Source organism: Gopherus flavomarginatus, chromosome 18 (assembly GCF_025201925.1).
Source record: "Gopherus flavomarginatus isolate rGopFla2 chromosome 18, rGopFla2.mat.asm, whole genome shotgun sequence".
Taxonomy (NCBI): Eukaryota; Metazoa; Chordata; order Testudines; family Testudinidae; genus Gopherus; species Gopherus flavomarginatus.
This window is the reverse complement of record NC_066634.1, coordinates 8,297,533-8,319,754: the sequence shown is the minus strand read 5'-3', so window position 1 is coordinate 8,319,754 and position 22,222 is coordinate 8,297,533. Positions and strand designations below refer to the sequence as shown.

Sequence of the window (22,222 nt, the reverse complement as noted above, 5' to 3'; positions counted from 1 at the left end):
CTACAAAGAAACAAAATTAAACTGTTAACCAAAAGACAAGAGGAGTCTGCAGATGAGAGCAACTGAACAGAGATTTGTAGTATAATCAAAATACGTTATGGAGGTAGTTTCTGGGAGTGCAGAATGCATTGATCTGCAGGTAGTGACCAAAATTTCACAGATATTTGGCTTCCACAAACACTTAGGCTATTTTTGTACTCATGGTAGTGAGCATATACATTTCACGCCCAGCTAGCAGGGTTATAAATAGAAGTGTGGTCAGTAAGGCCATGTTTAGGCAAGTAAAGACTCACCAGAACCTTAGGATATATTCCCTACAGGGTTCTCCTTATGCCCTAGAAGTTCATCCTACATCTGCACCGCTACTTTTAGCAGTGACGTTGTAAAACTGACAGACCCCAGTCATCAGCAGGCGGGATCAAACCTGGGACCTCTGCAGCTAAATGCATGAGCCTCTACTACACGAGCTAAAAAACCACATAGCTGCTAGCTAAGGCTGTAAAGCAGCCTCATTAATCTCTATCTCTCTAAGTGGTCTCTGTCCGTGTCACTAGATGGGACAGAACACCACACCCAAGAGGTATGTTGGTTACATACTTTGCCTAGCTGAGCAAGCGTTCCCCGAGCTTCATAGACTTGCCAGTTGATATCCCATATGAGCCCCTACTTGTAACACTGTCAGACCTCAGTTGTCAGCAGGTGGGATCGAACCTGGGACATTTGCAGCTAAATACATGAGCCTCTAATTCATGAGGTAAAAACCATAGAGCTGTTAGCTAAAGCTATAGAGCAGACTCATTAATCTCTCCCTCTCCCACTCTCTCTACATGGTCTTGGTGTCACTAGATAGGACAGAACACCACATCCAGGATGTGTGTGGGTTACCAAGTCTCCCGCTGCCAGAGCCTTTCACTGCCATGTGTAGTTACACACTGCAGTGCGAACACAGCCTGCTTTTCACTGTGGTGTGTAGCTACATGTACCCAACACACCACCACCAGCATAGACAATGCCTTAGTTTTATGAAGGCCAGGAATTAAAACAGTGCAATTGCAGAAATAATGTCACTCAAAACAAACAGCCACAAATGAGATCTAGAGTGCAAGAGACACTCATAAGAGCAGGAAAATATGGACTTTCTGGTATTGTAGAGAAACAACATCACGGAATTACCTGTACTTTATACTAATGAAAATAATAAATCAAGAAAGAACAAAGGTAAAGTCTCCATGTGTGACGTATAGTACGTTTCTTCTTTGTAACATGCTGAATTTTCCCCCAAATGCCCCCTATCCCTGGAGATAAGACCCCTAGAAACTTCAAAACTTTAGCTGCTACATAGATACAGTAAATTCATTGCATTTATCCCATTTATTTACAGTTAAGTCCAGGGGCAGAGGTTCTTTGCATTTTTGTCTGTCATGAAGGTGCCCATCAACAGGGCATTTAACTCTTCCTATAGTTGGTCATTTGCTGTCTGAGATTCACCTTCTAAAGTAACATTTTCACCTACATCATCTTCAAACCTGAATCATCTTCCTCCCCAGTAGTGATATGGCCACCCCATTTGAAGTCAAGCCCTTTCTTTGTCTCATTCCCTTTTTTTGTCTTGTGACAGTTGATCAATACATGTCTCTATAAGTGCCACTCTTGCTTTTTACAGCTATGGCTCTGTTCCTAGTACTTTCCTGAGAACATATTTATTCCATTTCCTTTCTGCCCCATAATAGCATACAGGTGTAGGCAGAAAACCCTGGCAGACATGTGGCGCTTTATCCCTTTATGCTGTGCCGCTTTTCAGACATTCCCTTTGTGATATCTGTGCTAAATCAAATTTAGTTGGTAAGTGACATTTAGTAATGACCCTGCTGGAGACTGGTGCAAAGTGTTTTAATTATTATTTGGTTCTTGAGAAGCAGAAAATAAAATCTTCAGGTTAAATTTTCATGTTTACTGTGGGTTTCAGATATAGGTGGTAAAAAAGGTTAAAAAAAAAGTATAGATTTTGTCCTCATTTTTTCAAAGTATATCTAAACTAAAATGAATTTTTTTTATTGTTAAAAATCTCAGTTGATCTCAACAGTATTGGTTGAAACCCCCTTCCTCTATCAAATAAATTTTTGATGAACGTTTTCATCATCATTTTTCTTCATAAAACCCACAACATTCAGAAAATTTTATCCATCTCTCATATAATCCTGTGTGTATAATAACCTTATTTTGTTAGTTTGTAGTGTTGCTGTAGCCGTTCTTATCCCAGAACATTAGAGAGACAAGGTGGGTGAGATAATATCTTTTACTGGACCAACTTCTGTTGGTGAGACAAGCTTCTGAGCTTACACAGAGCTCTTGTTTCTTTCACCAACAGAAGAAGGCCCAAAAAAGTTAGTTACTCCCCTTGTGCCTATTTTGTTAGAACAGCCAGCTCAAAACAATCATCCATGCTGAAGACTGAAAGAAATATCTCGTGTCTTAAATATTAAGTAGTAAGAGATGGAATTACCTTGTTGAGATTTTTCGTGCTCAGTCTCTGCAAAATAAAGAAACAGAAGAGGTAATCTCAAAATAATAGGCAGGGGTTAGATTTTCGTTTGTCAGACTCCACACTAAGAAATATGACAGTGTGAACATTTTGTCTGAGATTTGCAAAGGTGCCTAAGGAATCGGGACATGCAATTTCTATTAACATTAAATCGGGCATCCAAACACCACAGGCAGCTCTGAAAGTCTCAGCTTTCAGATTTATGGCTGTATATAGGCCTTTAAGCATGACAATCTCCCCATCTTTTTCTAACATTGCAAACAATACATACATACGGTGTTCAGCAAGCTTTTGCAGAGAAAAATAAAATAAAATGTTCCTTTAGAAATAGTGTCCTGACAGTTCTCACAGTTTATTTGCTCATGGTTCCTCTAGCTACACAACCGTAGTCGCCACAAACTCCTTTATTGCACCCAGACACACACAGCATCCTCAAAACAGCTCAGATCTAGGCCCATTTTGACTCATTTCCCAAACCCATCATATCTGAATTCATCTACGTCAAAAGAAGCCAGTGAAACTGCTCAGATTCATCAGCTGCTTCCCTCTCCCAGTGCTATAGGGGGAAGCTGCAATCTCTGAAAATGCGGGTTTCAGCCTTTTCTGTGTCCTCTCCCACTCTGACCTCCCTCCTATTATTAGCTAGTAGAGCTGGGTGGGAAATCCTGTGAGAATTTTCAAGGTTTTAAAAACTTCCCTATTCTATTGGGTTGAAACCCTAGTCCTATTGAGATTTCACACACACATGCACACATATATAGACTCACCCTGGGGTAGCCAATGGCATAGTGCTTATGGTTCTCTGCTAGGATGCAATAAATGCAGCTTCTAGTCTTTGTTCTGCCACTTCATACCAGATGAGTGTCCTAACCATCACCCTACTGACAGTGGGATCTTTCTGGGGTTTTGACCAGAAATTGCATCTTGGATCTGAAAACCTTCTCTCAACTAAAGCTTTGACAAAACTGATATACTTCTGTAAAAAGTTTGGGTTTCAGTGAATCAGCATTTTCCAATGAAAACTCTTCCCTGGAAAACTCCCAACCAGCTCAGTTAACAAAGGGTATGGAAAGAGTTAGACGATGAGGAGAACCGGAACCCAAGCATTCAGTGATCTGGAGCCTGCAGGTTTGCTACAGAGGCTGCTCCTCCCATGATGAACCTCCTGTAGCTCGTCAGAGAGGATCCCAGACTTGAGGAAGCCTGTCAGCCTAGGATTTAGCTTCCGGGTTTAACAGTCTAGAGGAGAGGTAAGTGATACTGGGGATGGAGGGAGGCATGGATAAGGCCTTTGGCCGTGGGACTGGGGTACTCAGGTGGTGAACAAGGTTGAGTACAGTAAAACTCAGCATTGTTCCACTGCCCTGTTGCACAGCCCCGTTCCCTGGCCACAGTGGGCAGCTTGGTTTCTAATGGGACAGCCATTTTACTGAGTCACACACATTGTCTTTTTTATATAACAACTGTCAGTGGAGATTTTCAATGGGACTTTTACTTCTAAATCCTTTAGGTGGTTTTGAAAACTTCACCTATAATATGTATGGGACCTAAATGTCACAGGCAGGCTTTAGGCTTTAAATCACAATATAAATCAGACAATTTAAAGGAGAAAGGTGCCTGAGCTGGGTGAGAGCAGGATTAAACCTTTTAAATGAAATCACCAAGCATGAGAAATTCAAACCCAGCTGGAATTTTGGGGGGGGAAGTTATTAATGCTTGAACAAAGGATTTCACTGGGATTTTCAAAGGCATGTAAGGAGTTAGGTGCCTAATTCCCATTTAAATACAACAGGTGGTAGAGGTGAGATGTTAAAAAATGCCTATGGTCCAATGGGAGTTAGGAGCCTAAACACCTTTGAGGATCTGGGTCTGAGCAATTTAGGAGCGCAACTCTCAAGGGAAGTCAGTGGGGTTTGTGCTTCTAACTCACTTGGATCATCTTTGAAAATCCAAGGCTGAGTGCCCAACTCCCTTGGGCTCCTTTGGGGAAAAAAAATTTGAATGGAACAATTGTCTCACTCTTAACTGCAGCCTCTGTACCATGACCTTATAATATTTGGACTTGAACTGGTTGACAGTTCTCCTGGCAACGCATACACTTACCCAGACGAGAAAATAATTAGTTGAGCTAAAATACACTCTTACCCAGTTCATTTCTGAGAAGCTTAGTTTCTGAAAGAAAACATATTTCAGAATTACAGCGGGAAACACACATTAATATACTCTAGTTCTGAGGCTTTTATCAGAAGCCTCCAAGCTTTCTATTTAGAACAATGTAAATTAAACGTTATTGATCTTTTATTTCCATCTGGACAGGCAGTGTTTGAATTTAACACCGTAAGTCAGATTTTCAGCTGATGTAAATCATGTAGGTCCAGTGTTGGAGTAAATCAGCATAGCTCCACAATGGAGCTTCACCAGTTTACACTATTTGAGGATCTGATCCCTTAAGGGAAGGGAGACCTTTCTAACATTCAAAACCTTTGTCCTTTCCCCCCATTTGATGGCAGCCAGCAGTGAAAGTAATTTAAAGGACTTACCGGTATGTCGGAGTCCTGAGCGGGGGAGTGGTCTAAACTGGAAGAGGTGGGGCCTTTCAATGTTTAAAGGGCCTGGGGCTCCGGCTGTGGCTGGGAGCCCCAGGGCCTTTAAATCACCCTGCAGTTACCAGCTGCAGAGGCGTCTGGGAGCCCCAGGGCTCATGGCGAATTAAAGGGCCTGGGGCTCTGGCTGCCGTGGAGCTCTGAGCCCTTTAAATCACTGTGGGAGCCCTGCCACCACTACCCTGGGGCAGCAGGGCTCCTACGGGGATTTAAAAGGCCCAGTGCTCCTGCCACTGTGGGGAGTCCCATGCCCTTTAAAGCACCGCTGGCCCCCTGCCGCTGCTGTGGTAGTGGTGGCCGCAAGGCTCGGGTGGGGATTTAAAGGGCCCGAGGCACCCTGCAGTGGCCGGAGCCTCTGGCCCTTTAAATGCCCTCCAGAGTCCTGCTGCCAGAGCTCTGAGGCTCCGGCAGCTGGGCTCAGGTGGGGATTTAAAGGGCCCAATGCTCCTGCCACTGCGAGGAGCCCCAGGCCCTTTAAAGTCCCGCTGGAGCCCTGCTACCGCTGGAGTAGTGGTGGCAGGGCTCAGGCAGGGACTTAAAGGGCCAGAGCTCTGGCCACTGGGGGGAGCCCCGGGCCCTTTTAATTCCCGCCCGCACCCGGCTGCTGCAGCTCCGGTGGTTATTTAAAGGGCCTGCGGCTCCCCGCAGTGGCTGGAGCCCTGGGCCCTTTAAATCACAGCAGGGGAAGGCGGTCCTGTCTGGGATGGCATACCAGCTCTTGATGGTATGCCGTACCAGACCCTACTGGCCTACTTTCACCTCTGATGGCAGCTCAATACTGACAACGATCCCAACTCTTTGGACTTAGAAGAAAGAATTTCTCTTCCAAACAATGTAACATTCAGAAATTTGTATACAGTGGTTAGATACAATAGATAGAAAAATAGATGCCAGAGATAGATAAAAACCAGAGACAGATGTCAGAGCTGGTCTCATGCCAGCAGGTCATATTTGCAAACAATTCACAAATACTAGGGGTCTGGTTCAATTTGACCACATTTAAAACCTTTCACATTTGTGACTAAGCAAAGTTTCAGAGGTGCCCAGCACCATTCAATCAACTATATGAGTTCAGCATCAAAAACGTATTTTACCCAATCAAGCTTTTTAGAACACTTTACTTATCAAGTCTGCAAATACAAACAAAATAGCTTAACTTGAGTGGACACAGCTGAAATATTGTATGCCAGACACCCAATGCTAGGTAGAGGACTTTCATAGACTGCCAATTCTTCACTGGGAATATCTAGCAACTGTTTTCACATACAGTAGAGCCTCAGTTTTACAATCACCAATTTAATGAATGACTAGTTATACAAACCATTTTTTCCTGATGGAGAAAAAAAAATCACATAACAAATGTGATGTCAATGAGGAACAAATTGACTTTCAGTCATATCTTGATGCTTTATGTGCCCTGGAAATTGCTTTTCAGTGGTGTGAAAGTCAAATAGAAAGCATTGAAGTACCCCATACTGCAACCTATGCACTGGACCTACTGTTATTTTGACATGTTCCATTTTATTAACTTTTTGATTTTATGAACTCTTCAATCCCCCATTAGTTTGTAAAACAGGGGGTTTGCTTTTTTATAGTCACAAAAATCAGAACCGGTTGATGAGTAATTCCTTGATTTTAGCATTTGTCAAATACTATTTTTCACCAGGTCTGACAGATGTACACAAATATTATTGAAAGGATACATAACATATATTGTAGTTACCGTCTTCGATGGCTTTCTTGTCATTTACTGCATACAGAGAGAAATATATTACAAACATGGAGATAATGATTAGTGCATTGACAGCTAGTTTCAAAAGGTATATAAAGATTACATTAAAACGATGTTAAAAGAAAGTTCAGGTTGCAAAATCAAGCACTCAGAAGTTAGGAAATTCTGGAATTAAGGCTTCTGGAACAACCTTAATTCAACCTCCATTGTGCATATGGCCTATGAGGAAAGGTTGAAAGAATGGGATGTGTTTAGAGAAAAGAAGGCTGTCAGGGGACATGGGAACAGTCTGTAAAAAGTTGTTATAAAGTGAATTGTGATCAATTGTTGTCCATATCCATTGAGGGTAGAACAGGAAAGAATTGGCTTAGTTTTCAGAAAGGGACATTTCGTCTACATATTAGGCATGACTTTCTAACTCTCATGATAGTTCAGCACTGGAACAGGTCACCTAGGGAAGTTGTGAGACAGGTTAGACCAGGGATCGGCAACCTTTCAGAAGTCGTGTGCCGAGTCTTCATTTATTCACTCTAATTTAAGGTTGTGCATGCCAGTAATACATTTAAACATTTGTAGAAGATCTCTTTCTATAAGTCTATATTATATAACTAAACTATTGTTGTATGTAAAGTAAACAAGGTTTTCAAAATCTTTAAGAGGCTTCATTTAAAATTAAATTAAAATGCAGATCTTATACTGCCAGCCTGCTCAGCTTGCTTTCAGCCTGAGGTTCTGTTCACCTAGGTCGGCAACGTGCTGAGCACGGCCTGTGGCCGGGATGCCGGATGGCAAGGGGCAAGCCGCCGGGACCCCAGACCTTGGGGGTGGGGTTCAGGGATCAGGGCAGAGGGCTGGGGATGTGTGGCAGGTGCAGGGCAGAAGCCTGGGTGTGTGTGGGGGGTCAGGGCAGAGGGCTGGCAGGTGTAGGGGGTGCAGGGCAGAAGGCTGGGTGGGGGGAGTTCAGGGGTCAGGGCAGAGTGATGGGGACTGTGGGGGTGCAAGGCAGAAGGCTGGTTGTGGGGGGGGTTCAGGGGTCAGGGCAAAGGGCAGTGGGGGTGTGCTGTACTCTGTGGACCATCGACAAGTGTCCTGCAACATTAGCAGAATCCAGTTTTGGAAGTGCTATTAGAAGTTACTTTAAGACAAATGTTAACCAAATGTTAAACTTTCAGGGCCCACCATTGCAAGCTGACAGTAATCAACAACATAAAAAACAGGTGTAAGAGGAGAATCGACCCCAGGGTTTGTACTGTGCAATTAACTAGTAGTGCTTAATATTTACACAAGACTTGGAGATGAGTAAATATTATATTTATTGGGACTTACCAGCCTGCGCAGTTGTTTCATTGTTTTCTGAAAAAGTAATTAAATAAATAAAATGATGATTTTTTAAAAGGAGACAATTTAACTTCATATTATGGCTTTGGGTGCTTCACAGGGGTCATATTTGATAAACCACATAGGACTGGAAATATGTGATTTCTCAAGTAACCACCACACAAGTCAGATCCGATCCACACTAACAATTAAAACTAGTGCTCAAGAAAAATGGGCAACTCACGACTTCCTGAAGGCACTGATGAAATGCAGTAGCTGTTTGGTAAGCACGGTGAAATCAGTATTTCCACTCAGCCCATTTCCTAGTGCACAAAGCTCTGTTTAGTGCAGGGCCGGCTCCAGACACCAGCAAACCAAGCAGGTGCTTGGGGGGAACATTTTCAGGGGCGACATTCCAGCCAGCCATTTTTTTTTTTGTGCTTGTGGCGGCAAAAGCCTACAGCCAGTCCTGGCAGCAGCAGCGCATCCTGCATAGGGGGTGCCTTGGGGCCACTGCAGTTCATGTTGGGGAGCAGCGCCCACACTTTATGGCCAGGAGGGCTCCGAGCGCAGGACACTCGGGCTAAGTGCTGCCCCACAGGGTGCAAAGATCTGCCTGTAGGTGCCACATGACGGCCACACCCCAGTGCCACAGCCGGGGCTGGGTGAAACGGCCCGAGCTACCCAGTGACTGCGGTAGGGTGGCCAGGAGCAGCAGCAGCAGTAGAGTCATAGTGGGGACTGGTGCCCGGGGTGTTGCTGTGCGGGGCCCATGTCCTGCTCTCTGGGGCTCTGCTCCCACTGGGGATACCCTGTCCTGGCTCCTCAACCCTCTGCTGGGTGGTCCCCTGGCTCTGCCATCCCAGATCCTGCTGGCCCTGGAGCCGGGAACCCCAGCTGGAGGGACCCTGAGCTGAGGTGCGGCCTGGGAGCCCGCTGCTTACTGTGACCCTGCCAGTGCTGGACCAGCTGGAGGTGAGGGGGGAGCGGGCAGAGTCAGCACTGGTGGGGGGAGCCCAGGGCTGGGGTGGCAGGAGGTGTGGGTGGGGCGGGAGGGAGAGCCCAGGGGTTGGGGCAGCAGACGGTGTGGAGGGGGGAGAACCCAGCTCTGGGGTGGGAGAGGAGTGCAGGGGGAGCCCAGGACTGGGGTGGGAGGCAGCCAAAACATTTTTTGCTTGGGGCAGCAAAAAACCTAGAGTCAGCCCTGGTTTAGTGTCACAAGTTATGAAGAATGGTTGGGATTTATGATATAGTAACAGGTAATAAATATGTTGTAGTTGTTTTTTCCTTTCCTACATGTTGTTCAACATCTACGTGCCATGAGACTATCTATACCTGTCTGTTCTCATGTATTTTCATTGTCTAAATGTAATAAAAATAAAGTAAAAAACCCAGCACAGTGGTCAAGGTCGTTTGCCATTTTGTGATGCTATGAACCTGGTGGTAGAGAAGCTAATCATGTAGAACTCTCACAGTTGTTACTACATGAAGGGTTAGAGTTGCAAAGGGACTTAGGCGCTAACTGCCACTTTAGGCACCTAAAACCCAGAATCAGGCTCCAGTGGGATTCACTAAACCCCTGCTCAACTGCCCCCAAACCCTGTTGGCAGCTAAACTCACTCGGAGCCTAAATTGTTGCAGTCAAACTTCCCTCAGCACCAGGGAAAGATAGACGTTCCTCTGCCTACCTCACATGCAGGACCCAATCTGGTAAGCAGGTTCAGAGCTCACCTGTTGGATCAGACCCTCTCACCTGGGATATGGGAGACCCCTTATTCAAGCCCAGCCCTGCCCTCCCCGCATCCACATCAGGGGGAAATAGGATTTAAACAGGGTTCTGCTGCCTCTCAAGTGAATGCCCTAACCAGTGGGCTATGGGAAATCCTGAGATCGGGCACACTCAATGTCTCCCACTAAAGCTGTTCCACTTTGGATAAATAACAATAAAAAGTCACTGGAGTGGGGGGAACTCATCCTTGGGTCTCCCATGGCTCCAGTGAGTATGCGCTCCACCAGGCTACACAATCATTCTCATGCTTGCTTTATCTCTCTGGTCCAATGAGTCGTTCATTTTTTAGTCTACAGTGCAAGAGCTTCAACAGGAAAGACTGAGAAAGGATCACATCACAATATCCTATAGCTCCGTAGTTAGGGTATTTACTGGAGAGGTAGCAAATCTCTTATTCCCCATCTGGTGTTGGGGGGACTTAAACCATGGCTCTCCAATATCCCACATGAGTACCATAGCCACTGGGCTAAAAGTTACAATGGACCTCCTCCCTTCAGCTTATTGCTAACATGGCGAAGGCGCATGACAACCAGAAAGAGTTTGGAGCTGAGAATGATAAGCAGAGATAGGTGCCTCCCTGAAGCCTGTATTTAGGCATTTATCTCCAAATGAAGGGCATGGCACCACCCATCGGCTGATTTAGGTGAAGATAGGTGCAGATGGCTGGCTTCTGTGAATCCCATTCTAAGGTGTCTACCTCCATTCATTATACAGGGAGCCTGGGCACCTCACACATGCTTTCTTAATACCATTGATTACCCAAGCACCTGAAAGTTAGATGTTGTAAGAGTCCCCTCACCCGTATCTTTGTGAATCTAGCCCGAACAGACTCACTGAGCAATTTTGGATGGTTTGCATGGGGCTGTACATGGGAATGAGTCACATCTTCTACCTAAGTTCTTTCATATCACAGTGTTTAGACTCTTTAGTGTTTGCTGAAATAACATGAATAGTAAAACTTACTTTTCAGCTTATAAATTGCAGCGCTAACCAGGGCTATACTAATCAGCAATATCACAATGAAGGCAGTCATCCATGGGGAGGTGGAAGGGAAGAAAACATCTGCAAAACAGTTCACAGTGTCCATTATTCTTTCATATCATTCAGCTGTCCTTTAAAAAATGACAAAACTAAATTAAATCTTCATGAGAAGCAGGTGAGATATGACTTGACAGTGTGCCCTTGTTGCCAAAAGAACGCTTGTTGCTAAGAAGGTTAACAGCAGTTGGGGCTGTATAAGCAGGAGCATTGCCAGCAGATCGAGGGACGTGATCATTCCCCTCTATTCAACATTGGTGAGGCCTCATCTAGAGTACTGTGTCCAGTTTTGGGCCCTACACTACAAGAAGGATGTGGAAAAATTGGAAAGAGTCCAGTGGAGGGCAACAAAAATGATTAGGGTGCTGGAGCACATGACTTATGAGGAGAGGCTGAGGGAACTGGGATTGTTTAGTGTGCAGAAGAGAAGAATGAGGGGGGGATTTGATAGCTACTTTCAACTCCCTGAAAGGAGTTCCAAAGAGGATGGCTCTAGACTGCTCTCAGTGGTACCAGATGACAGAGCAAGCAGTAATGGTCTCAAGTTGCAGTGAGGGAGGTTTAGGTTGGATATTAGGAAAAACTTTGTCACTAGGAGGGTGGTGAAGCACTGGAATGGGTTACCTATGGGAGGTGGTGGAATCTCCTTCCTTATTGGTTTTTAAGGTCAGGCTTGACAAAGCCCTAGTTGGGATGATTTAGTTTGGAATTGGTCCTGCTTTGAGCAGGGGGTTGGATTAGATGACCTCCTGAGGTCGCTTCCAACCCTGATATGATTCTATGAGATCTGAACTCTCTCTAGGACATACTGAAAGCACTGTCTTATGCATGAAGAGGTGGATTTTCATCGAAAGGCTATACGGTTTTCCCCGTGATATTGTGAATAGTTGCTATAGGTCCCAGATCCATCCCTCCTGAGAGTAAGAAACACATACATCAATGTGTTACCAGGGTAGATTCATGCATTCCAGAGAAACAGAGGGTGCCTTAATGAAGGCCTCCAATAACATCTAGAGATAGGTTATAAACACTCAAGGTGAGAACTTCAAAAGCATTCAGTATTGGCCTAATTCTGTCCCAGCTGAAGTCACTGGTAGAACTCCCATTGATCTGAATGGGAGGAGAGTTATATCAGTACTGAGCTTGTTCTTGAAAAAAACATCTCCAAGGCCTTAATCATCAGCCATGGAAGGCAATGAAAGTCTTTCCATTGACCTCAGTGTGCATTGGATTTGGTCTTTAGGATGAGATTTTCAAATGCGTCCAAGAAATTTAGGAGCACTGCTCCCTTTGAAAGGCCATGTTTTGCTCCTAACACCCGGAAGCACTTTTGAAAAATTGACGATGAGATACTATGCTGATGGTCACAACAGAGAGATTAGACCACTCTCTGTGGAACATTCCCAAACCAGCATCAACATCCTAGACACAACAATCAGCTTCAACAATGGAACCCTACAAACAACTATATACAAGAAACACATGGATCACAACGCCTACTTCGACAGATTCAGTAAACACCCCAAACACACCAAGAAATCTGCTATTTACAGCCAGACATTCAGATAGCACAGAATATGTTCTGAGGAGAAAATCTGAGTGTCATAAACAGATAGTTAAGGGTTAATGTCTCTTTTACCTGTAAAAGGTTAAGAAGCTCAGTGAACCTGGATGACACCTGACCAGAGGACCAATGGAGGGACAAGATACTTTCAAATCTCAGTGGAGGGAATCTTTGTTTGTGCTGTTTTTTTGTTCTTTTGTTCTCTCTTGGGGCTAAGAGGGGCCAGACGTGTAACCAGGTTTCTCCAATCTTTCTGAAACAGTCTCTCATGTTCAAAATAGTAAGTACTAGCTAGAAGGCAGATTAGTCTTTTGTTTGTTTTCTTTATTTGCAGATGTGTATTTTTCTGGAAGGATATTTTACCTCTGTTTGTTGTAACTTGTAACTTAGGCTAGGGGGGAGGGAGTCCCTCTAGTCTATGTATAGCTGAAGACTCTGTAAACATTTTCCATCCTGGTTTTACAGAGATAGTTTTTATTTTTTCTTTCTTTAATTAAAAGCTTTCATTTTTAAGAACCTGATTGATTTTTTTCCTTGTGTAAGACCCAAGGGGATTGGGTCTGAACTCACCAGGGAGTGGGGGGGGGGAACAAGCGGGGGGAAGGTTAATTCCTCTCTGTTTTAAGATTCAAGGAGTTTGGATCACAGTGATCTCTCAGGGTAATCCAGGGAGGGGAAAGTCTGTGAGGGGGAAAGAAGGGGGAATGGTTTATTTCTCTTTGTTTTAAGACCCAAGGGGTTTGGGTCTTGGGTCCCCCAGGGAAGGTTTTGGGGGACAGGAAGTGTACCAAAACACTATATTTTTGGTTGGTGGCAATGCTATCAAATCTAAGCTAGGAATTAAGCTTAGAAGGGTACATGCAGGTCCCCACTTTTTGGACTCTAAAGTTCAAAGTGGGAGTAATACCTTGACACTGAGGTACACACCTTAACACACCTGAATCTGCCTTCACTAAACCAGGACACTCACCAGAGAAGTAGATCACCTCATGGAACAGGCCACCCAAATACCCTGAGAGAACCTGGTTCAATATGGAAAAAAAAATTGACCACACCCACTGTCACCTACCAGCCCACATTGGAACCCATATGGGATATCTTTAAATAGTTACAACCCATACTTGATGGGAACATCATCCTGAATGAAATCTTTCCTGAATCCTCACTTTTGGCCTTGAAACAAACACCTCAATCTCACCAAGTTCATCAACAGAAGCAAGCTCCCCACAGACCTGGACACCAACTTAAAGTGGAAGCAGATCCTGCCAAAACAGATGAAAACTTGCAGATATATCGTCACTGCTAGACGATCAATACCCATCACAACACATCTTTCAAGATCCATGGGTCCCACACATGCCTATGTGTGGGACCACACATCCAGTGCACTAAAAGCCCCAATAACAACTATGTAGGTGAAATGAGACAATCACCATGATCTCAAAGAACTCACTCAGAAGAATCATAAAAGATGAGAACACCATATCACCCATGGGCAAATACTTGTCACGAAACAATCACTCCATATTTGACCTCTCAGTTCTGATCCTCAGGAGAAACCTGCACAACACCTGCAAAAGACAAGCCTGGGAGTTTAAATTCATAACTTTCCTAAACTCTACAAATCATGGACTCAGTAAAGACACTGGACGTGTGGCTTATTACAACAATCTGTAACCCGCTAACCCCCTTTCATCCTATGACTACAGAGGTGTAAATGATGCATGTTATCTTGAATGCTCTCTTGCAACATGTGTTAACTCCATATGGTAAACAATCTGTTCCACATTGTTTTTAGCTGAGACACTCTGAATATCTTTTGGACCTCTGTGTAAGCTCCAAATCTTGTCTTTTTTACCAACAGAAGTTGGTCCCATAAAAGTTATTATCTTGCCCACCTGACCTCAGAAAGAGAGAGAGAGAGAGAGAGAGAGAGAGAGGGAGTGAAAGAGAGATGGCATTCTCCATCAGTCTGTTAAATAGTGAAATTGTCAAAAGATACTGCTGCTCACTGGTGAAGTTAATTTCTACCAAGCAACTCTACACGTAGGACGAGTTATTGTTAGATTTATTAATAATAATACTTCAAAGAACTTCACTTTTTACCTATAGATACTTGAAAGTAGTGGTTCTATGTAAAAAAAAAAAGAGGAAAAGATCAATGAAGATGATTTCTGGGAGAGTTGGAAATTGTGTTCATCTATAAGATTTGAAATCATTTTGAGACAACCTGTGTCTTTTCCTCCTGGGAGACACTGATATAAGTTCTCATTTACCTGCAATTACAACTGTAGATTCGGTTGAGGTCTTTAGCACGTTATCGATTATGTTACAGGAGATGGCATTGTCAGATCCTGATTTCAGAAGGATCGAACTTTTGGCACTAGCCTCATCTGTGTTGGAGGTTGGGGTGATTGGACTTCCAGTGAGATTGTGTCCTTTACTGTCTGTCCACAACACTTGCACATCAGAAACACTCCTCTCAGAAAAACAGGTGACTCTGATCCCATTGTCCTCATAGTTGTCCAGGACAATCAGTGGTTCATGGCTGTTACCTATAAAGATAAGAGACACATAATTTGTTATGGGGTCCATGCACTTCCAGTGGTTTGTCTATGTCCTTCTCTGCAGCTATAGTTTGTGAAGAAGTTTTGGAGTTACGTGGTCCTGACTAGGCTGCATAGTCACGATTACAACCTAGATTCAATTGTGGGCCTTTTGATATGCACCTCTACCCCTAAATTTGGTTAGGAAAATTGGCCTGGCCTGAAAATGGCAAACTCCACTCTGAAAGTGAAGGAGGATAGCTCTCCATGGTCTGCACAAAACTGGTCAAACTGTATTTGAAATAAAGGCCATTGAAGACTATCTGGACTTCAAATGATAATCAATGTCTTACATCTTTCTGGCTCTTTATAGCTCCAAAATGACTTGTTACTAGAGCTGTGTAGAAAAAAGTTTTCCCATCTTGGGAAATGTTTAGGAGTCTGAACTTTTTTCTCTGCTAGAAATGGGGAAAAATAATATTCAGGGGAGGTAATGAAAATGTTTCATTTTGATCATTTTCAAATGTTTTATTTTGATTTCATGCAATTGTTGTAGCTTTCATTCCCAGGATATTAGAGGACAAGAGGAGTGAGGTAATATCTTTTATTGGATCCAATTCTACAGGTGAAAGAGACAAGCTTTCAAGCTTACACAGAACTCTTCTTCATGTCTGGGAAAGGTACTCAGGGTGACTACTTCCGTTGATGAGAGAGACCTGAAAAAGAGCTCAATGTGACTTGAAAGTTTGTCTCTCTCACCAACAGAAGTTATTAATAAAAAGATATTACTTCATCCATCTTGTCTCTTGCTTTGATTGTGACTTTTTTGAGGGTGGAGTAAAATTTTTGTTAGTATAATGAGGCTTTAAATTCTAAACAATAAAGTGATTTTGAATCAGAAAACTAGAATTTTTCATTTTGAATATGTTAAAATGAAACATTTTTTCACAATTTCAAAACTTTTTTCTGTACTTTTTTTTGAATTGGTAAAGTCATTTAAACTGAAGCTGGTTCTTGAACAGTTTGAGTTGTGACGAATAAGTACTTTTCAGCAATAACAACAAAGTGTCATCAAAAAATTCCCAGTGAGCTCGACTTATTATTACTGTTCTAACTTTCCATATATGTCAGTGTCCTTGAAAATAAAATACAGGGCTGCATTTGAAGACAATAATGTGTAAATAAACAAAGTTAGTGACTGTTGTATCTAGATACGTGTGTATATGAGAGGGAGAGAAAGAGAGCATGTGTCTTTCTAATTGCTAGTTGAGGATTAGAGAAAATATAAAGGTGCATGCAAGCTATAGCAATCCTTTTTTCAGCTTACGTGATTCCTCCTAGCCAGCTGGGCTCCATCTCATACACTTCTTTCCACTTCTTGGAAAGGAGAGGAGCAAAGGGCTCAGGGATTCAGGAGAAGTATCTCTTACACATACCCTGGATCACCAGCAAGCTGGTAACCACTTGGTCTGCAGCACGTTGCCTGAGAGGGCTGTATAGCAGACAAAGAGAATTAAACTACCTACAGTGCAAACTGCACCACATAATGTGATACAGTTAAGGGCTCTACTCATTCTTTGAACTTCAGAGAAAAAGGAGAGGCAGCTGGGGAGTTCATGAAATTCTTAACTTCCACATTAGTCTAACAGAAAAAAAAAGTCCATGAAATTGACAACAAACAATTCCCTTAAATGTAAGTCAGTTGTTTCTCTGTGTTACATTCACAGCATACAAATAGCGAAATTAGATAAAAACACATAAAATACCCTTGCTGGAACTTTGCAGGTTTGCCCTATGTCTTAGAATTCAGGATGATAATACACAAGAACCCAAAAGCACACAGAGAGAAAGCAGGTTGCTCTCTGAAACACAAAGGCCCAACAAATCCCACCTTTCTGCAGACTGCCTGCTGCTAGACCCAGATCACACACTTTCCTACACAGCCTACTGCCCGCAAGCAGGGCCAGTAAAACCCCCCTGAAACTCAAAGTGATAGCTTGCAAAAGCAGCAAAGAGTCCAGTGGCACCTTATAGACTAACAGACGTATCAGATCATGAGCTTTCACGGGTGAATACCCACTTCATTGGATGCATGTGGTGGAAATTTACATGCATCCGACGAAGTGGGTATTCACCCACGAGAGCTCATGCTCCAATACGTCTGTTAGTCTATAAGGTGCTACAGGACTCTTTGCTGCTTTTACAGATCCAGACTAACACGGCTACCCCTCTGATAAAGTGATAACTTACAATTTTAACTGATTTTCAATGCCTCCACCATTGAACATTAAAGACTAGTTATGCCCCTAACAGTATGGAAATGAACAGTTATGGGAAGGGAGATAAAAATTCAGATATGCTCACAGTTTCTGAAATTAATATGTGAGTGCAAACTATCACTGTGCATAACAAAAATAAATACAGTGATTTACCTGCAGTGAAATGGAGGGCCAGCGCTAGCACCAGCATCTGAATGGCTGCTGTCCAGGGAACTGAGAAACCCATTGCTATGAAACAGAAAAGCACATTCTGAAGACCCAGATATAAATACAACAGAAATAAGCTGGAAGTTCAATAATCAGGAACACAAACCCCACGGCGTCTGGAAATGGGAAGCACAAGAGGGCTCTGAGTTCAGAGACCTCAAATGTAAAATAGCTCAGTGTACATAAAAAGGAGGATTGTCACAGGGTGACACTGACTCTATTTTTAGCATGGCAGCGCAAGCCCCATTCTGACAACCTGGGTTTGGAGACTCACTGCCGGGGCTGTGTAGATACATGGGAAAGAGGCCAATGCCCCTGTGACTAGTTAGCTGTCCCTAGCTGGAGTTAAGGGAGAGCACCTGAACTTTATGTAGGGAAGAGTCCTGGTCAGCTGCAGAAGTGAACCTGCAGAGGGTGGTTTGCTGTGTGGGCCCTGTCTGAGCAAGAGGCAGGGAGCTGCTTGGTGCAGGGAAGTTCAGGCAGGGAGATGTGGGGAGCTGCTGCCTAGAAATGTAGGCCACCTGAGCTCAAGGGGATAGACCCAGTGGCCAGGGCTGAGAAACAGAGACCTCAGGAAGCACAGGCTGTTCCCAGTAGGAGACTCAGGCAGAAAAGACTTTACTTTGGGTTTGACTTTGCTTTGGGTTTATTTTGTATTAAATACATCAGTCCCCAAGAAAGGGGGGTTGTTCTCTGTGGATGATCCCTGAGGCCCTGAAAGAAGGAGGAACTGAGGCTGGGTGCCTATGGGGCACCTTCCTGCCATGAGGGGGTGTTCCAAGATGGCAGCCCTATGACAAGGATTAATAAAATTATTTAAATGCCTGTCACAACAATAGTGCAATTGTGCCTAAGGCATAGTTTCATTCAGTACAACCCTCAAGGCTATCCACAAACTGTGTCCTCCACTGGCCCAACTCCACGGTTATGATCAGTGAGCCTGTGCAGCTGGGAGCAGAACTTCACCTGTTAGCTTAAAATCACTAGATAAATTCATAACAAATTATTTAGATTGCAAGCTCATTGACAGGTTTCAGAGTAGCAGCCATGTTAGTCTGTATCTGCAAAAACAACAGGACTACTTGTGGCACCTTACAGACTAGCAAATTTATTTGATCATAAGCTTTCGTGAGCTACAGCCCCACTTCATCGGATGCATGTAGTTCATTGAGTGTTCACTGGAGGCTTCTGACCTGATCTTTAAAGGTCTCTGTTTCTGATTAATGTAAAACCTATGTGCAAAGTAGTAGTGTAAATAGATGGCACCAAAGATTAAGTATTTCAGACTTTGCTATAGGTTTTAAGATTAAGAAATAGCATGAGGCCTACCTGAGGCCTGGTTGTTAATGAGGGCTAGCCTATGTGCTTGACCAGAGGTGATGGAATTTAATAATATATGCTTGGCACATGTTAAATAAACTGCCAAGGAACAAGTACACTGCAAGATTGCACAAAATAGTAGATTTGTAGGTCCTTTTGCAATAAGGTAATTATGAATTTAACCACATTGACATATCAAAACTACTGGGACACTGATTGACACAAGTGAGACATTAACTGGTGGAAACTTCACTATGGTTAGCTGGAATACCACAAATGGTTAGTCAGAATACCACTTATGTGCAAGAATCAAACCCCTATCTGATATGAGCTCAAACGTGTGGATGAATAAAACTTGGTTATCCAGCCTGTTGTTGGGACACCAGGGATGACTGAATGGCGAAAGCCTGAGTATAAACATACCCTCTTTGGTGATTTCCACTTCCTTTTTCATCTATTTCTGAGGTTTAACAGTCTCAACAATGTTCTAAGTGTGTCAGCATTGGGAATTGTTTTATCCTGTACCAGCCATGAGGTTGTACCTATGCAGGACCCAGGCAGTTATTTTCTTATACTTATCTTGCTAGATTTCCATTTTTCTATTGTTTCAGTTATACTTGCCTTTATTAAATCAAACTGATAAGGCATCTATGTGTGTCCCACCAATTTCATCTTTTTAATTAATTTTAAGTAACCACCTGGATAAAGAACCTGTTATTAGTAACAAGTGTGTTTGGAAACCCAAATTAACCAAGGCTTCAAACTCTTTTTATTTTATGTTTGTACAACACCCGGCACAGTGGGGTCCCAATCCTGAATGGAGACACTGGGTGAAACTGAATGCAAATGGTAAATAATAACAACAACAATAAACTCCCCTGATGCACAATGGAAAAAGAAAAACTAGGAATTAATGAAAGCAATAGGGAGAATGATTTTAATTCCTTTAAAGATAACATGCATTTACCTCTTGATGGATTAAAGAATAATTCTATCTGGCAAATGATTAAATCCTGACTCAATTTCCCAGTGAAGCTGATGGGAGGTCTGAATAAAGAGCCCTTCATTTGGCCATAGATATGTTATAGGTAAAAACTTTTGCATGTGACTTTCACAGAAACACACTTACTCTCTGATTCTCTTCTCACTTATAGACGTCTCATACCTTTGTTATTCCCTTCATTACACTGAAGCTACTGATAGTTTACTTTGGTGTAAATGGAATCAGAATCAGGCTGTTACACCATAAATAAAAGGGCCAGGATGCCACTAATGCTGAATTTCTGGAGTGGCTCAGCACATTTAACTGGTACTAGGTTTCCAAAAGTGCTCAGCTCACAGTTAGGCACCCAGATAAAGGCCAGATGTTCAAAAAGGTTCAGATCAACTCCCACTGTGACATGCATGGCCAGATTTTCAGAAGAGCATCACATTAAAGATGATTAAAAAATGGAATTTTTGTCTCATGGGAAAATCTGAGATTTGGATATTTGTTTTTCACCCTAAATTGGAACAAAAAGAGAAAATATCTAAACTTTAAAAAGAATAAAAAGTTCTGAAATTTTTTGATTTTATAACATCGAAATGTTTCATGTTGAGTCAGTTCGAGTGTCTAGTGTTGTAGTTCAGATACCTCATGCCCCAGTCTCCTCTATGGACCACATCTCCCATGATCCATCAGGGTCTTGGGACTCTCCATGTACATATCAGCAGCTCAGGGGATCCATTAGTGTCAACCCAACCCCCCCAAAATGATTCATTTCAATTTTTCTCCATGGAAAATTAAAAATAAATAGACAACACTGATATTTTTCTATAGATAATTTAAATTTCACAGAAAACATTTTCTACTGAAAAAAACATTTCAATGGAAAATTTCCAACCAGCTCTCTTTAGCAGATAGAGTGCTGAGTCCCTTTAAAATCTAGTCGCTTACGTTGTTGCTTAAATTAAAGCTGATTTCATTTGAAAATATTGCCCTGCTTGAAAAGTGCTTGGAAAGCTGGCTCTCAGCTCCTTTAGGAATGGGGTCCTTGGATCTATACACTGCATGCTAGAGAGATCTATAACAACATTAACAGCAATTTCCATCGGAGCAGATTTTAAAACACAATGGCGCACCACAACAAATCACAGATGTTTATCACTAAATTCAATTTTACATGGAAATGATTGGGTTTTTCTTAATCTTAGATCAGGAAAGGAAATTTAGAAGGGCTGATTCCATGGGCTACTCTTAGAGTTGGGCAGAAAGTGGAATTTTTCTCCTGCGGAAAATTTTGCAGAGAAGTCAGAGAACTTGGGATCCAAGGCACCAACTCCTTGGCACCCTGTGTGCCTAGAAGACAGGCAGGCTGCTGGTGGACGAGGAAGGCAGGTGAGCTGGCTGGGAAATAGACAGGTTTCAATCTCCATCATAATCAACATGTTCCACGGGAACATGAAATGAAATGGCATTTTCTGGCAGAAGAATGATCCATTCTGAAAATATCTAACCAGATCTAGTTAGTGTTGAGGTAGTTGTAGGGATAAGAAATCCCAGCACAAAACCACTGTCTAGGAGCCTTATCTTCTCAAATGCCTTACGATGGTGGTTCACAGACTGGGAAGAGCATTTCCAGCTGCTTCTGTCCCCACAGTGATGGATCTGCCACTCTCCAGTGATGCTGCCTGCTAGTTCTAGCCCAGTCCAGAGCTTTCTTAAGGTTTCCAGAGGCTGCTGTTGACCTGCTAAAGGAGGAAAAAGCAATGGCTTTTCTGCATGCAGCACAGTTGCCTTATGTCTTTATCAGGTGAAGTATTGCCAGCTCCAAGAGTTCAAAAATCAAGGGACTGGATTAAAAATTATGAAATTTTAAAAATAATAATAATACATTTGGGGTTCTTTTTATTCACCTTATGTTTTTTGAGTTTTAAATCACACACAGTTAACATTTTCAAGCTTTTCACTGCAACCATGAGGGCTAAAAGCTTACTTTTTTTAGGAAAGCTGAGATCCTCACATAATCACAGGACTCCAGGAGCTGGAGATTTAAGAAAAAACCACCAAAATTACAGGACTTGTGATAAAAATCACAAGAACTGGTAATACTGCCAGAGGTCTCTGGTGAAAATTCTGTTGTGATCAAATTCACTGATTACACCTGCATTGGAGGGACAGCAGCAAACACACAAAAGGAGCAGAACAGACAATTGACCTGGTAAGATTAAAGCATCAGGGAATGCAAGCACTTGGAGGGAGAGCTGTTAGAAATTAAAGTAAGAAAACAATGTGTTTAGAGTAGC

At 42.8% G+C, this 22,222-nt stretch overlaps 1 protein-coding gene across 1 annotated transcript in view; it reads right to left on the bottom strand.

The window, feature by feature from the left end:
- The window catches only part of LOC127036578 (butyrophilin subfamily 3 member A3-like), a 29,332-nt gene extending 11,696 nt beyond the window's left edge, over positions 1-17,636 (bottom strand). Inside the window, exons 1-7 of the mRNA XM_050927613.1 lie at positions 17,564-17,636; positions 14,862-15,140; positions 10,947-11,045; positions 8,204-8,230; positions 6,869-6,895; positions 4,688-4,714; positions 2,504-2,530 (exon numbers count right to left, since the gene is read on the bottom strand). Coding sequence (XP_050783570.1) covers positions 2,504-2,530; positions 4,688-4,714; positions 6,869-6,895; positions 8,204-8,230; positions 10,947-11,045; positions 14,862-15,140; positions 17,564-17,636 — 559 coding nt within the window. The remainder of the gene's footprint in view (positions 1-2,503; positions 2,531-4,687; positions 4,715-6,868; positions 6,896-8,203; positions 8,231-10,946; positions 11,046-14,861; positions 15,141-17,563) is intronic.
- Between the last annotated feature and the right edge of the window lie 4,586 nt (positions 17,637-22,222).